Source organism: Amblyomma mixtum, chromosome 4, assembly GCF_055824585.1.
Source record: "Amblyomma mixtum isolate Tamu chromosome 4, ASM5582458v1, whole genome shotgun sequence".
Taxonomy (NCBI): domain Eukaryota; kingdom Metazoa; phylum Arthropoda; class Arachnida; order Ixodida; family Ixodidae; genus Amblyomma; species Amblyomma mixtum.
Window position 1 is genome coordinate 72792338 of NC_143015.1, and position 15700 is coordinate 72808037.

Sequence of the window (15700 nt, forward strand, 5' to 3'; positions counted from 1 at the left end):
AACTTTAGACAGCTACTCATCGACCATTTCCAAGAAAAATAGAACTTTCCCTGTATCAGCGGCGATGTGCTACAAAACGATCTCTTATTGGACACGTTTTATTAGTGTGGTGTGTATTTCTGTATGTTTTTTTTTCCTTTACTAACCTAACCTAACCTAACCTAACCTAACCTAACCTAACCTAACCTTTTTCACGTTGTCTTTGATTGACTTTATAATTTGTTTACTGTTTTGCTTTGTCTAGTTTTCTTTCTAGTTTTTATTCTTTTTTTCTCTCTCCTTTTTTTGCCTTTTCTTATGTATGACCGTCGGACACTTGTCCGACTATGAACTAAGGCTCAACAGCTTGGAACAATATTCCAGGAACCGAAACGTAGAGATCACTAGCCTGCCGGTAACCGAGAAGGAAAACCTTCCTGAGGTTATTGAGAGGATCGGGGAAGTTTTGAATGTACCCGTGACATCCGACGACATTGAAGTGTGCCACCGTGTGCATACTAAAACCTCTTCGTGCCAGAACATAGTGCTAGAGTTTCAGAAACGATCAAAACGCTACGCCTTCCTTGAAAAAGCCGGAAAAAAAAGAATTACCACAAGCGATCTTGGGCACCTTGATGAAGATGCAAATCCTGTCTATATAAATGAGCACCTGTGCCCTTCACTCAAGAAGCTGATGGGACTTACTGTTGCTCGTAAGAAAGATAAGCAATGGAAGTTTGCGTGGACGAGGAATGGCCGCATCTTTGCTAAGAAGGATGTAACTTCGTCAGTGGTCCGGATCGATTGCGTCAATGACCTGGAAAAGATAGTCTGAAGATTTCGTGCGCCAACTGAGATTTCCCTTTTGATTAGGCATGGCTTCCCAGCTCTTTCTACCTGCAGATATCAATAGCCTTTTTGCAAAAAACAAAAAAGTAACGTCATTCTTTCATCTTAACGCACAATCTCTGCGCAGTAAAGAGGATGAAATAATCGCATTTCTTGGCTTGTTTGATTTCGAGTTTGACATAATATTTTTCACTGGGACCTGGTACCGAACTGGTCATGAAGCCCTTATCATGCCGCATTATAACTCATACGTGCTAAACCACCCAAATAAAAAAGGCGGTGGAGTAATGATAGCTGCAAAAGAATCCGTCCGGTGTTCAGTTCTTCCTGACTTTACTAAATCCTGTGAAGATTTTGAAATACTTTCTCTAAAGGCTGGGCAGAACATTTTTTCTGTTTTGTACAGACCTCCATGTGGTAGCATCCCAAACTTTCTTTCATTTCTTGACACTTTTTTAACATGGATAACAGAAAACAGATTTTACTTAGTCCTTGGCGGCGACATCAACATAGATTTTTCTACACCCTCAACTCAGCAGCGTCAAATAAATAACCTGTTAGACTGTAACGGTTTCATTAATGCCATCATTGATCCAACACGCCTGTCCACATCGACCGCAACTTCAATAGATGCTTTCATTACAAATTTGCATGACAAGTCAATCGTGTCTGGCGTTATCTCTGGCCAGGTTAGTGATCACCTACCAATTTTTTACTTCATAGATAGTCCTATAACAAAGTCCAATAAAACTACTCAGCAACAGCGACAGTTAGTGAATAAGGATACCTTGACACACTTTCGGTCTAGACTTGAGCAAATAGACTGGAGTCCAGTTTATGAGGTTACAGATCCTGACAAAGCATATGATATATTTATAAGCATCATAAAACCGGTATATATTGAATGCTTCCCATATCGAAGCACCAGAAAACCAAAGAGTGCTCGTAAGCCATGGATAAACAAAGAATGCTTAAAGATGATAAAACACAAAAACTACCTTTAAAATTGTTTCATTAAGAATAGAAGCACTGATGACTTTCTTATATTTAAGGCGTACAGAAACAAGGTGACATCCTTTCTGCGTCAGGCAAAAAAAGAGTACTTCCATAGTCTATTCAACAAGGATGTTCTGAAGCGAAGTGATAAGGTATGGAAACAACTTAATACCATTATTAACCCATCCAAGAGAATTAATGAACTGGAAGTCATGATAGATGATGAGACGTTATCAGGAAAAAAGCTGGCTGATTCTTTTAACGATTTCTTTGTGTCTGTTGCGCATACTATTCATGACCCTACTTGCATGAGATATCTTGGTCAATCAAACTCGTTTACCGCTTTCCTGGCTCCAACAGACCAAAACGAGATTATGCGATGCTTTAATAGCCTCAAAAATAGCAAGTCGAAGGACGTGGATGGGTTCCAGATCCAACCGTTCAAACATGTAATTGATGTCCTTTGTCCTATCTTAGACCATGTCTTTAACTGCTGTTTCGCCCAGGGCACCTTTCCTAGTGGGATGCAAACTGCGAGGGTCATAAAGGAGGGGATACTAACAATTTATCCAATTACCGTCCGATATCTATACTCCCGTTATTTTCTAAATGTTTAGAAAAGCTGTTACATAGCAGGATTCTAGGTTTTTGCGAAAAGCATAAGTTGATCACACCCAGTCAGCATGGATTTAGGAAATTACACTCCACTGAGACCGCGCTTCTTACACAGAAGGAGCTGATTTTAGAATCTTTCGAACACAAAGAACTAACACTAGGCATTTTTATAGATTTTTCTAAGGCGTTCGATCGCGTTAATCATGAAACCTTATTACTAAAACTAGACAGATATGGCTTCCGAGGTTGTTTTTATAGTATCATTAAATCATATTTAAAGGCCCGTTTTCAGCAGGTTGTGATTGATAACACACTATCTGACCCCAAGCATATTGCTGCCGGCGTACCATAGGGTAGCATACTCGGACCGCTACTTTTTAATCTCTACATTAATGGTATTGTAAACATTGACCCTAGCAGAACTTTTGTTATCTATGCTGATGACACCAGCCTATTTTTCAGGGCACCATGTGTATCGAGTCTGGAAGTAAATGCTACGAGGTGCCTACGTTCGCTACACCACTGGTCACTTTCCAATTCGCTGAATATCAATAGAAGCAAACCAAAAGCTGTGCTTTTTAGACCCCGTAATAAGTCTGTTTCTGAGTTAACGTTATCAATCGGTCCATCAAAAATACACGTCTCCTCTTCCGTTAAAAGCCTTGGTGTCACATTCCACGAGAACTTATCTTGGGATGTTCATGTTGATAATACAGTTGCCAAAATTTCAAGAGTAGTAGGTATCCTGTCCAAGTTTCGGTACTACTTTCCACAATGCATAAAAAAAACTTTTGTACGACTCTTTGTTCACCAGTGTTATAACTTATTGTTTCTTAGTCTGGGGTACAACCACTGTCTCCAATATTACAAAACTCCATGTACTACAGAAAAAAGCTGTTTGTGCAATTAACAACATTCCAAATGATGCACACACCAAACCTGTCTTTGAGGCATTACACATTGTACCTATTGTGCAATTGTACTCTGTCCTGCTGCGCAAAAAGTACACATCAAATATTAATCAAGGAACTGCATTCCTCGCTGATTTGTCTAGACTAACATGCAAAGAACGCCCCTACAATACGCGCATCGGAGACAACTGGTATTTACCGCGAACGCGAACTAACTACGGCAGACAAATGCTGTCCTATAATATCCCGTCCATTTTAAACAATTTGTGAAAAACTGTAATTAGTGAAGAGTAACAGCATATAGTTTCTTTCTTTAGTGTACTAACTCAGCCTGCTTTTATGCCTTCCCTCTTTACGTGATATGTTTGATGGTTATGTGTTTTTTGATGCCCTGAACGTGTTTATTTTCGATGCAATGTGCTTTTGTTTTAAATATGTCACAGGCATAACATATAATGTACCGTTATGTGATTGTGGGTTTTTGTGCACAATGTAGTTGCTGTAGGGGGCGGGGACCTCCGTCAAGCCTCTATAGGCTTTTTGTCCCCGCTCCCCACATCCTTGATGTGAAAATAAACCTGATTGATTGATTGATTGATTGATTGATTGATTGATTGATTGATTGATTGATTGATTGATTGATTGATTGATTGATTGATTGATTGATTGATTGATTGATTGATTGATTGATTGATTGATTGATTGATTGATTGATTGATTGATTGATTGATTGATTGATTGATTGATCCCCACCCCCTTATGTAATGTCCCCACGGGACCCTAAAGGGTTAATAAATGATGATGATGATGATGATGAAACCATCATTAGTAACACGGTTTCTCCCAGTCTGTCTCAGTGCAGCCCCATTCGCTGTTCTTGATGTCTTTTCCGTGCTGCTTCTCTGATTCTGTGAGTTTATAGCACCTTTTTGTTGGTCCGTAGTGCATCTGAATATGTCTGAACATATGTAGAAAGCGGTCCAAGAGGGACACCTGACTCTTTGGACACCCTGATTCTTCCTGCATTTCTAACCTTTAAAGCATGGAAATCTTTCATTGACAGCTGTTCGAACGCGTTCACCGCGCTTATAAATATTGCTTATGGTCAACTGACCCAATTGATTTAGTTGTGTGCCGAGCAAGCATTTTTTTGTCGCGATAAACGCGAGCTAAAGGAAACGGCCGTCTTGATCAAAGCGCACTGACTCCAATGATAAAGCTAGACAACCAACAGCAAAGTATTTCTTGATCAAAAATTAAGCAAATCGGCATAAATCAACGAGCATTCACCAAAACTGAGCGGGGCAACCTTGGGCCTGATTCCACTTTTTTGCCGGAGTTTGTGAAAGCGGCGAAGGCAGTACGACAAACCCCGACATAGAATATATCGCTTGAAAGATTAGCAATGGACAAATAGCTTTTTATGCGTGATGCAAGGTGTCACCCTATCCTAAATTGTGGTGACCGAGCCGATTATGCATTGCCCTGTTTCCTCAACCTGTTCTTGCACTATTACAATGGAGTCATCGTGAGCGCAATAAGAGTTCAGTGCAGAAATAAAAAGGTACCGGATCAGCCGATTTCGCTGGTCTGGACACCCGCACATCAAGCCCTGCGAGGGAATGAAAGAGCACACGAGCTCGCCCGAGGACTCACTTGTCGGACGAGCTCAAGCTCTCCTCCTAACGAACTGACAGCCACAGACAAGGATAGGATGCTCACCTATCGTGAAATCGCGCAGTACTACAGATTAAGTAGAATGGAATATCCGCAGGCGGATAGCAAACTGAGTAAAAGGGAGGAGACAGCTTGGTCAAACTCCAGGTCGGGGTATTTCCAAACCAATTGATTTATGGCAAATTATATCCAGTGAAATTCAATGCTAGATTTAAACATCGTGTCAGATGTGTGACCATGGTACACATTTATTTTTATTTTTATTCATACATACTGCAGCGCAATTATATGCGCTATGGCAGGAGTGGGGAAAACACAAAATGCACAATGCAAAATACGCAGCAAGGGTAACAAAATGCAAAAAAATGTACAAAGTGAGCATTACAATAAAGTTCAAATCACACAGAAAAAAGTATCAAACAAGAAAGGAACTGTTAACGACACGGTAGGAATATTCAGCTATTATACGTCTTCGACGGCAGTTATGAAACTTTGAACTGGACATGAACGAATGGACCCAGGCAGAGAATTCCAGGCTTCTATTGAACTTGGAAAAAAAAACTGAATTTGAACAAATTGGTACGTGCAAAATATGGCATCAAATTTAGCTCGTGATGACTTCTTCTAGATGATAATAGTGCAAAGTTAATGTAGTGGTTATCAGAGACCCTTACCGAGGAATTGACGATACAATGTAATTTTAGTGATTCAGTGTGGCGACGGGCGGAGAGCGTGGTTACATTAAATGAGAGAAGTGTAGAAGAGGGTGAGAAATCGCGATCATAACGATGACATATAAAACGCGCAGCTTTTTTCTGGACTGCGTCTAACACGTTAATCTAACATGGTCTGGACATTCCCATGTTACAAAGACAACACACGCACACCTGACTCATGGAAAGCTCTGACGCACAACCCAGACCCAGAAGTCCAAAGAAACATCGTCAATCGAGCTTTGGCCGTCGCCGAGTCCCACGGGGTTACGGCCGACGCAAAAGCGAGAGTGGCGGGAGGACAAAGTCGTGCGACCCTTCGACTGAATGACTCTGAAATGAAGTTTTTGCATCCATGACCAAATGCAGGCGGCGTCAGGGGAGAGGGTCAGCCCCGAGATGGAGGCGTTCCTGGGCGGCCGCAGTATCCCGGCGTCAGCCCTCACGGTCTCGGTCCTGGCGTCCGCGGTGAGCGGAATGGCCGTGGTGGCCTTTATAGGCCACTACTACAGCCACGGCTTCCACATCCTGTGGTGGATGGTTTCGACGCCAGTGTCGGTGGCGATCACGTCTATGGCGCTGGTACCGCTTCTCTACAAGCTACGTGTGGCGTCCGTCTTCCAGGTGAACACGTGACGCACTTCGCATTTTGAATGATCTACGTGCAGGCTTGCTAATACGCCTTCGAGCAAAGGTCGTAGCTGTCGAACCATGCAGTGGATTCATATACGTCATGTCATACATGTAGGTTATTACACTACCGGTATTTAGAGCTTCAGGTTGTGCCATGATCTCCACAAATGGCTGAAACGCAAACCATGTGAACTGAAATCTTTTGTCTAATGTTGTACAGTCTTTGTCAAAGGTAACCAGGCTGCATGGTTTGCTTCTAGCTCGTGCAGTGGAACCCTTACAGCTTTCCTGAAGCTGAAACGGTCGTTAAAGGTAAAGACTGGGTCTTCTTACCTTCCAACACCTTTTGATCTTCAGGAAAGCCACAAGGGCACCACTATACAAGCTAGAAGGAAACCATGCAACCTGGTTGCTTTTGACAAAGACGGTACATCTCCAAACCATACAAAAGGGAGCTGTGACAGTGCCGTCAGGATCTAATTTTACTTTGCTTTTGCGTCCAAGTTCAAAAGACAGCAATGGTTGTACGGGGGCTTGTTGGAGTAGCAATAAAAAAAATAAAGTGCTAACGCATCTAGACGCAACACTGTTTATGAACGCAATTTTTTTATACAATGTAAGATTTCAATATAGCAGTAAATATAACCGCAGATCTCCCGACGGCAGTCTTGGATTTTTTTTTCTATTCACGTTTTTGCTTTCGTCAAAAGCGTTCCCCATTGGTTTTCCACGGCAGTCTTAACTGTTAGATGGGATCGATGGAAACACTGTTAAAGAAAGATTTTGCTACATATCAGAATAATGGACCATTACCTTCAGTATTTCCATAACAGTGTCTTAAAATTTTCCAAATTTCAAAAATTTTTGCCCGAGAATGAAGGACATGTATTGTTATAAGCACGAAACCGGCCAATGGTTGGTGAGCGTACGTCTAGAAATGCCACGGCTAAACTTTCTGCTGGGCGAGTTGGTGCATAGTCTCTGATAAAAGTTAGCGCAACACAAAAACACGTCGTCCTGTCTTCCTTTCTCCTGATTATTTTTGTGCTGCGCTAACCTTTGTCAGAGAAATGTCACAGCACCGAACGTTCGACGAAATTCCATTACCGTGGTGCCCAAAGCACCCGTTTTTTATTAAGTTTTTTTTTTTTATGAAACGCACATCATTCGCGTTATTCAATGGTTCCTTTACGTTTTCTTTTCTTCTTGCTCATTGTATCCTGCAGGATGAAAGCTCTACATCACTAACATTTCGAACTGTGCTTTTATTATACCCAAGCGCAAGAGTCGAAACCTATTCGCATTCAAACGCGGATGATGCCTTTTCCATCGCATTATTCGTGTTTTAACATTTTGACAGCACCGAGTATATTCTCTGCATGCCACATTCTCCTATACAGCTGAGTTCAATTTTCCGCTGTTAAATTTCCTTGGGGCTTATAAACGAGGCAATCTGTGCAACTCTATTCACTCCTCCACTGAAAGAAGTAGTCTCGCAAATGTGGGGACGTCTGTATAGCTGAATAAATGTGCATTGTGCCCTTTCATACCTTCTGATGTAAATAAATACTTTTGCTTTGGTTTGTTTCTTTTTTCTCATCAATTTCAGTACTTACGGCTGCGTTTCGACAACAAGGTCGGCATCACAGCATGCATCGTCTACTTCGTATTCAGTGTAAGCAGTTTTAGCGAAGCTTATTCGCGGGCTTTTAAAAAAGGCACGGTTTATGACCCTAGCGTTCGTTGGGTAGCAGAGCAAAGACAATAGCGGTAAGGCATATGAGATTAGCTTACCAACTAGCCCCATTTGCAGCATTTCGATAAACAATCTAGGGCCTAAGGGTCGGAGAAATGTGCTGTTCAAGTTGTTACATCGTTCAAAGAATATACTTTTATGTGTAGCATATTGCAATCACTCAGTTCAGCCCTTGGGCGCGGCCGGGCAGCCACCAAACCACGTGACGTGACGTCACGTGGTTTGGTGACGTCACGTCACGTGGTGACGCGACGTCACCAAACCACGTGAAAAAAAAAACAAAAAAGAAAAAAAAGACGCCTGAGCATGGTGGCGGTTGCCACCGCCCCGTTTCAAAGGGGGCGCTCCTATCCATCCATCCATACGTCACGAAGGAAAAGCTGCTAAGAAAATCGAGTGCCGCCAAGCAATACCTCGCGCAAAAAGAACGCGCAATATGCAACGCATTCTTGGCTTAACCAAGCTAAGCCTGGGCATTCTTTTTTAATGCGATAGAACAAAAAGCCTCCTCTAGAAAAAAATGTGCTGTCGATCGCTAGAATGCGCTCACTGAGTTGAGAACAGTGACGTCACCAGAGCGGATAATCCCATTTCCTGGAGAGAAGTGACATGACACCACCATACCTGGAAGTGATATCAGTTCCGGTGAAGTCATTGGCAAATTGTGATGCTCTGCCAATCCATAAAGTAATTTGGTGTGCCTGTAAATTTAATCATGTCTATTAAACGCACCTGCATCATGCAGAACAAGATCTTGAATTAAGGGCAAAGTGGGTCAGGGATCAAACACGGGTTAATCCCATCCTAGTCGAAAGCAAGAGGAACAAACGGGCTTGAGCAGGACATTTAGTGCGAAGGCAAGATAACCGCTGGTCCTTAAGTGTAACAGACTGGATTACAAGGGAAGGCAAGCGTAGTAGGGAGTGGCAGAGAGTTAGCTACGCGGATCAGATTAAGAAGTTTTCGGGGATACGGTGGCTGCAGCTGGCAAATGACAGGGTTAATTGGAGAGACATGGGGGAGGCCTTTGCCCTGCAGTGGGCGTAGTCAGGCTGATGATTATTGATGATATAAATAACACAATGTGATCACACTACAACCCGAGTTATTGCACTATGGAAGTTGAATAACCACCACCTTCAACAACCGCTGAATATCCCAACGTGCGAGATAAATAATTACGCATGCAATGTGAACATTTGTCTTGCCAAATTATGCATCACAATATTATGCTCCAAAAAAAATTGCATTTCTTTACAAATGCGATTTACCGAACGCAGCAAACCCTCGGCGCAGTTGGCATCTACAGCGCAGCAATAGGAATCTCAACGAGTATGTATTTTTCTACTTATGCTCGCACTTAGTGAAGTAAGCAGTAGCAGCTTTTTCCCACCTCATCCAACGCAAATCAGCATGAACGAATAAGCATGTAAGAAAAGAGCGGAAGGCTTTCTTCTCTGGAGTTGTGCTAACGCGTTGTTTCGTAACCATGTTCCAAAACCAACTCGCCTATCAGCTCATGCTTTCGCTTTTCGGAGTGACAATAAACTGGAGGAGACACTTGTGCTCCGCCTTAAGGGTGCGACGGGATAGCGTAATGGGTTACTTCCCATAGTGGTAGGACGACTCCCTATGGATCTATGAATGTATACTCCGTTTAATACACAGCAGGCAACGCTGCCAAGGCTAGCGCGCCTGTTCGCTCAGGCTAAGTCCGCACGCAAAAAGTAGTCCGCCATACAACCAAAGCGAACACAAGCATATTTCGTAGCGACAAATCTTAAGTGCCGTGACTGGCACCTCCTGGACTTCGTTTCACTTCTTGCCACATTTTCGTCCAGCGACTCGTCGAGATTTCGAGAAGCAAAAAGTAGACGTGGCGCTATGATACGCGGTTGGTAGGGCGAATCACCGCTACTAAATCCGCACCCAAAAAGTAGTTCACACTCCGTGAACATTATGGCCAGAGAGCGCCTCACAGCTTCGAACATCATTTTCAATGCTACTGCATCGTTTTATACCGCTCTTTGTATTCGTCCAAACAAAAACCGCAGTTTTGAGAAGAACGAATGATACGTGGCGGAGTAATGTAGTTTAGCGGACGCACTACTTCAGCAACCTCCGTAGCGTTGCCTGCTATGTATGAAACGGAGTATAGAGAACAACCAATCCCCAATATATGGACATTGACTCATTGTAACTATTCAAACAACTGTCGTCCTTGAGCACTTGATCTGAACACCGGAACCGAAGTGAAAACCGAACTTCTAGCACACCTAATTCGAGTCGCAACAATGCTACAGTGCAGACCACTCTCTATAGCTTTGTATACTTCCAATGGCAATAATGGCTCAGTAGACCCGAGAGAAGGGACACACAGGAACTAAGAAATGCTTCCGGCAACAGCCCCTCCCACATTCCAGCAGTAATGGCACCGGTGTCAGGATTTGAGCCACAACGAAAGCCGCTTCTGCCACGTTACACCATTAACAACGCAACGGCGCAATCTTCTTAGCAGGCCATGCTTCTTGAGATGCCATGCCACCAGGGGCGTAGCCGGGGGGGGGGGCTTATAGGGCTTCAGCCCCCCCCCCCCTCGAATTTTTTTCCGTCACCGGCCGCAGCATGGCCCAAGTACACATCGCGACATCTGCTATCATAGTTTTGTTCTTGCCTGGACCGTCTGTCTTTCCGTGTGCAAATTTCACTATCTGTGATTGCGCAAGATGTTTATTTGCCTTGTTTGACGCATTATATAGAGCGACTTTTGCTTAGATACGTATATTTAATGGAGCCATACGTGCATTGAAATATCTTGTTGCGAGGCTCTGTGTATACATAAAGTGACTGTTTCCAGTGGCATTTTTTTGTCCTACATCAAGTTGTATCTTCGCATTTCTGATACTCCATTTTATCTTCGCACTTCTAATGTAATTGGGCAGAACTCCTCGTTTAAACATGTGCTTGCTGTTGCGACTAAAATTTTGGTGCAATTATTCGCAATGCATGACCGGTGACAGCTTCTGCTGCGCAGTACACTGGAACGAAGGACAGCGTCATTGGGATTTTCCCTTGTCGTTGCATATGTACAGAAATATAAAGGTTCTTGAACGACAAAGATTCACTAAAATGTTTGTCCTCTACTTGTTCATTTCAAGGCCTCTACGCTTTTCACATCAGCGGCATGCACTGCTTTACTGGTTTCGGACTGATATATTTCTAGACTTCGTGTGATATTTTCTTTACTTAATAAGTACACAAAAACACGGAAGCATCGGTATCAATTATGTCTGCCACAATTTTTAAGACATACGAATACATTACTTTATTTTTTAAAAATAGTTATTTCACTTGCCTAGACAGTCCGTAGCGTATTCTAATACACAATGGCATTGTCAATATGGCAATGCAGTTATTATTCTTGCGTTTGATCCCTCCACAAAATCTATGAGGAGGCCGCGCTGCAACATGAGCCCCCCCCCTCCCCCCGAACAAAATTTCTGGCTACGACAATGTATGCCACTACACGTGACGGTTGCCTAACCACGCAAAGAGTCAATTATATTTAATCTCCGTTTCCCCGCAGACACTTCTTTTTTGAACGTGTTGCTAGCGTCAGGGTTTCAGGCAGCAGTCGAGCTGTTTCTAGCGGACGCCTCATCCTGTACGCGAGTGGCAGAGTTTTACTTATGTTGCGCACATGAGAAAGAAAAACCGCTTCACCAAGCAAAGGATTTCTGACTTCCTGTGCCCAAAACATTGTTATATCGAGCCAGCGTACACAGGATTCGCAGCAACCGTCGGTGCGCGTACTCTGTCCCCATTTCTTTTTTATCTCTGACAGTCCTTGCGATGGATGTGCACCTGCTACACTGAAGCTGTTTACAGAACCGCGCTCAGCGCAGACGCCCTTTTATTGCGGTGGGATGAGTTATACTGAGCGCCCTTAAATCAAGGGCGTCGAGTGTGATGCACTGAAAAGGAAATATAAAACCTGCACAAATAGATAAAAAAGAGTATCTATAGCAGCGTGCACCTGCTCTCTTTCACAAAGAAGCAGCTCACAAAAGCAGAGCCTTACACAGCTGGCACAGTTTTATAGCGTAGCTCTAGGGCGCCCGTTCCCGGGTTGAGGGACGTGAGTGAGTGAGTGAGTGAGTGAGTGAGTGAGTGAGTGAGTGAGTGAGTGAGTGAGTGAGTGAGTGAGTGAGTGAGTGAGTGAGTGAGTGAGTGAGTGAGTGAGTGAGTGAGTGAGTGAGTGAGTGAGTGAGTGAGTGAGTGAGTGAGTGAGTGAGTGAGGTAGCGAGTGAGTGAGTGAGTGAGTGAGTGAGTGAGTGAGTGAGTGAGTGAGTGAGTGAGTGAGTGAGTGAGTGAGTGAGTGAGTGAGTGAGTGAGTGAGTGAGTGAGTGAGTGAGTGAGTGAGTGAGTGAGTGAGTGAGTGAGTGAGTGAGTGAGTGAGTGAGTGAGTGAGTGAGTGAGTGAGTGAGTGAGTGAGTGAGTGAGTGAGTGAGTGAGTGAGTGAGTGAGTGAGTGAGTGAGTGAGTGAGTGAGTGAGTGAGTGAGTGAGTGAGTGAGTGAAAACTTTATTGAACGATATGGCGCGCTCAACTCAGGTGTCGCGGATCGCCGCCGCGCAGCCTGCATGCACACTACCGCCATACTCTCCTCCTATGCTTTCCTCCTCACGCTCTCTTCGCTATCGCTGTCTTTCATCCTCGCCGTCTTTCACCTTCGCTCTCGCCGTATTTCATACGCCGACGGCGAGGCACGCCACTGTACTCGGGAACTGGCGCATAAGAGCTGGGCTCAAGGATAGATCAATTGCAATGGTTACTTTCAAAGTTTATAATTTGCCTTCATTCAGTGAGAATTTAACTTCATTCTCGTGCGCGCGCTATAGTAACGGCTTCGGTCCTTCAGTGTTGCTTTTTACATACCAAGTCAGTGCAAATCTTGAGAATGCGAGCTAGTAAAATTTATGGAAAAACACATACAAATAAGGGGCAAGCCGTTGCTCGCAACAGCGGCACCGAACTCTCTAAACATGCGTTAAGCAGAACCGTGCAAGTTAATATTGTGCCTCTCTAAATGACAGCCATGCTCTTGGGTATCCAGAGTATACTTCTAATCCACATTCCATTGTCGCCCACGCTAGCCAAAAGATAATCACTATTCTTCAGTCACTGGCTCTTTCCTTTCTTTATTTCAGTGTTTTCCGTGCCGCTCCTGTACTCGAACATCGCCATTGGTTTCGCAGGCACAGTTTACACGGCTTTGGTAACGGCGCTTCTCCTCTTTTAAATCCTTGGGTTCAATTACGTAAAAAGGGATGAGAAATGGGTATATTTCTGTTTGTTCTGCAGTTCATCCCAGTGTTTTACAGTATGCACCTGAAAGTTAGTGCGTTACTCGGTTCACCGGGGACTGACCATTGTGAAATCTTCAGGTGCATCTTATCTTAGTGCACGCTGCACTAAGGCACAAGGACTGGTTATAAAAACAGAACAAGACAGGTACGTGTGCGAACTTTCAGCTGCTTACTACATGTACTGCTCTCCTTTATAATCACATACAAAAAATATATGTACCAACAATTGGCAGTGGCTTAGCTCGGCTATGCCAAGATATACGCAGCGAAAGCTAAGGCGAGCGCAACGACGAGGCAAGCGGTGTGACGTCATACCAAACGGCGGCGGCGGCTCCGCAGTGAGGCGCGCGGTGTGACGTCATGCCAGATGGCGCGGCGAGCGCGCGGCGTCCACCAGCAGCGGCGGTTGCTAGGCAACGGTTCAAGGTCGGCCTCTGTGCCTCCTCGGAGCACCGCCACAGCGAAATCACGAGTTCGTGGCCAATGTAGCTTTCGCTACAACATGTATCAAAAAGAAGATAAGTGGTATTCATGAAACCGTAACCCGTGTATCACCGTTTTCCATCACGTTGCTTGTTAACAACTGAATATCGCTGTGCGTCAGCACTATCGTCAGCGTCGTCAGCGTGTGCGTCAGCGAGCTATGGAAAGAAAAATGATAGGTGTAACGTTTAAGAGATCAGAAGTAGGCGGAGTGGGTGAGGGAACAAACGCGGGTTAATGACATCCAAGTCGAAATCAAGAGGTAGAAATGGGCTTGGGCAGGGCATGCAATGCGAAGGAAAGATAACCGATGGTCCTTAAGGGTAACGGAGTGGATTCCAAGAGAAGGCAAACGTAGCAGGGGGTGACAGAAAGTTAGGTGGGCGGATGCGATTAACAAGTTTGCGGGGATACGGTGGCCGCAACAGGCAAATGACAGGGTTGATTGGAGAGGCATGGGAGAGGTCTTTGCCCTGCAGTGGGTGTAGTCAGGCTGATGATGATGATGATGACATGTAATAAACAGCTGAACGTTCGCGCACGTACCTGTCTCGTCCTGTTTTTATAACTAGTCCTTGTGCCTAAGTATGGCGCGCCAACATGAAGATGAGAAACCAACTAGCCGCCATTACAGCATTGCGTTGTGAAATGTAGTCCTGCCCGCTCAAAAGCCCTTTTTGCGCTCTTAAAAAGCTGTTTTTCCTTAGTTCACCAGTGTACGATATATTATTTATAAACAGTGTTCAAAATCCTGGTGCTAATAACTGAGCAGCACGGTCCAGACCTCGAATTTCACACGGTTTCGTCCTTGTCGCCATAAATCAGCAGCATTGCTCAGTTACCTTCATACCATAGCAACCTATTGTATTTACTATGGCCAGCAATCGATAGCAACTCTAAAACGTCAAACATGGCAGATATCGTGATCAAGGAGTACTATAACTTTTTAACTAGAAGTGCAGCCGTCCTCAGCGGCACAAGGCTCCGGAAATCGTTTGTGTTTTTCTGTTTGCGCTGTTTCTGCTTGTACTTCTGCTTTCACCTCACAGGGAGGCCTGCGAGGCGTCGTTTGGGCTGACTGCGTACAAGCTGCGGTGATGTTGGCGTCTCCCATAGTAATAATTGGAAAAGTGATCTACGACTCAAGCAGTGCCAGTCCGCCATTGAGGCCACTCAGCGACTTCAACGTGACTGAGTACATGCTCCGGTATGACCAGAAGGTGCCTTCTTTACGAAAATTTTCCTCCAACTGTCTTTAACCGCAACCGCGCGTAGTGTTAGCAGGTTTTTAAAGTGTACGCCTCTGCTGAGCGAAAGAAGAGGAAGTTTAAAAATTGCGCTGACACTTTGGCAACTAAAGTGTTGAGAGGCGAAAGCCGAAGACACTATGTCGTGACGACTTCCGGTGGATGTGGCGTCACACCGTTCCCGTGGCTATACTGATACCCAAATCATACATCTTTCGGGGATCTTAAGTGTTAATTACGCTTAATTACACATTTTTCATCTAATTTGACACAAATCTGATGTTTTTCTGACCATTCTGTGACAATTCCCGTGGCGATATCGATTCCCGTGGCGATATCGACATCCGCGCTATTTCGACACAATTTCGACATTTTTGCCTATAATTAATTAACTAATTACTCTGCACTCATCAAACTTCGCTTCTAGGTTCATTTTTTCTTCCTCTATCTAAAACAACAATTGGTTTTCTTCT

At 44.1% G+C, this 15700-nt stretch overlaps 1 protein-coding gene across 1 annotated transcript in view; it reads left to right on the plus strand.

Moving 5' to 3' along the window:
* Positions 1-15700, plus strand: part of LOC149346988 (sodium-coupled monocarboxylate transporter 2-like) — a 47442-nt gene that overhangs the window by 6138 nt on the left and 25604 nt on the right. Inside the window, exons 3-7 of the mRNA XM_089541458.1 lie at positions 6110-6364; positions 7983-8048; positions 9410-9461; positions 13339-13406; positions 15030-15187. Of these exons, the coding sequence (XP_089397584.1) occupies positions 6110-6364; positions 7983-8048; positions 9410-9461; positions 13339-13406; positions 15030-15187 (599 nt within the window). The remainder of the gene's footprint in view (positions 1-6109; positions 6365-7982; positions 8049-9409; positions 9462-13338; positions 13407-15029; positions 15188-15700) is intronic.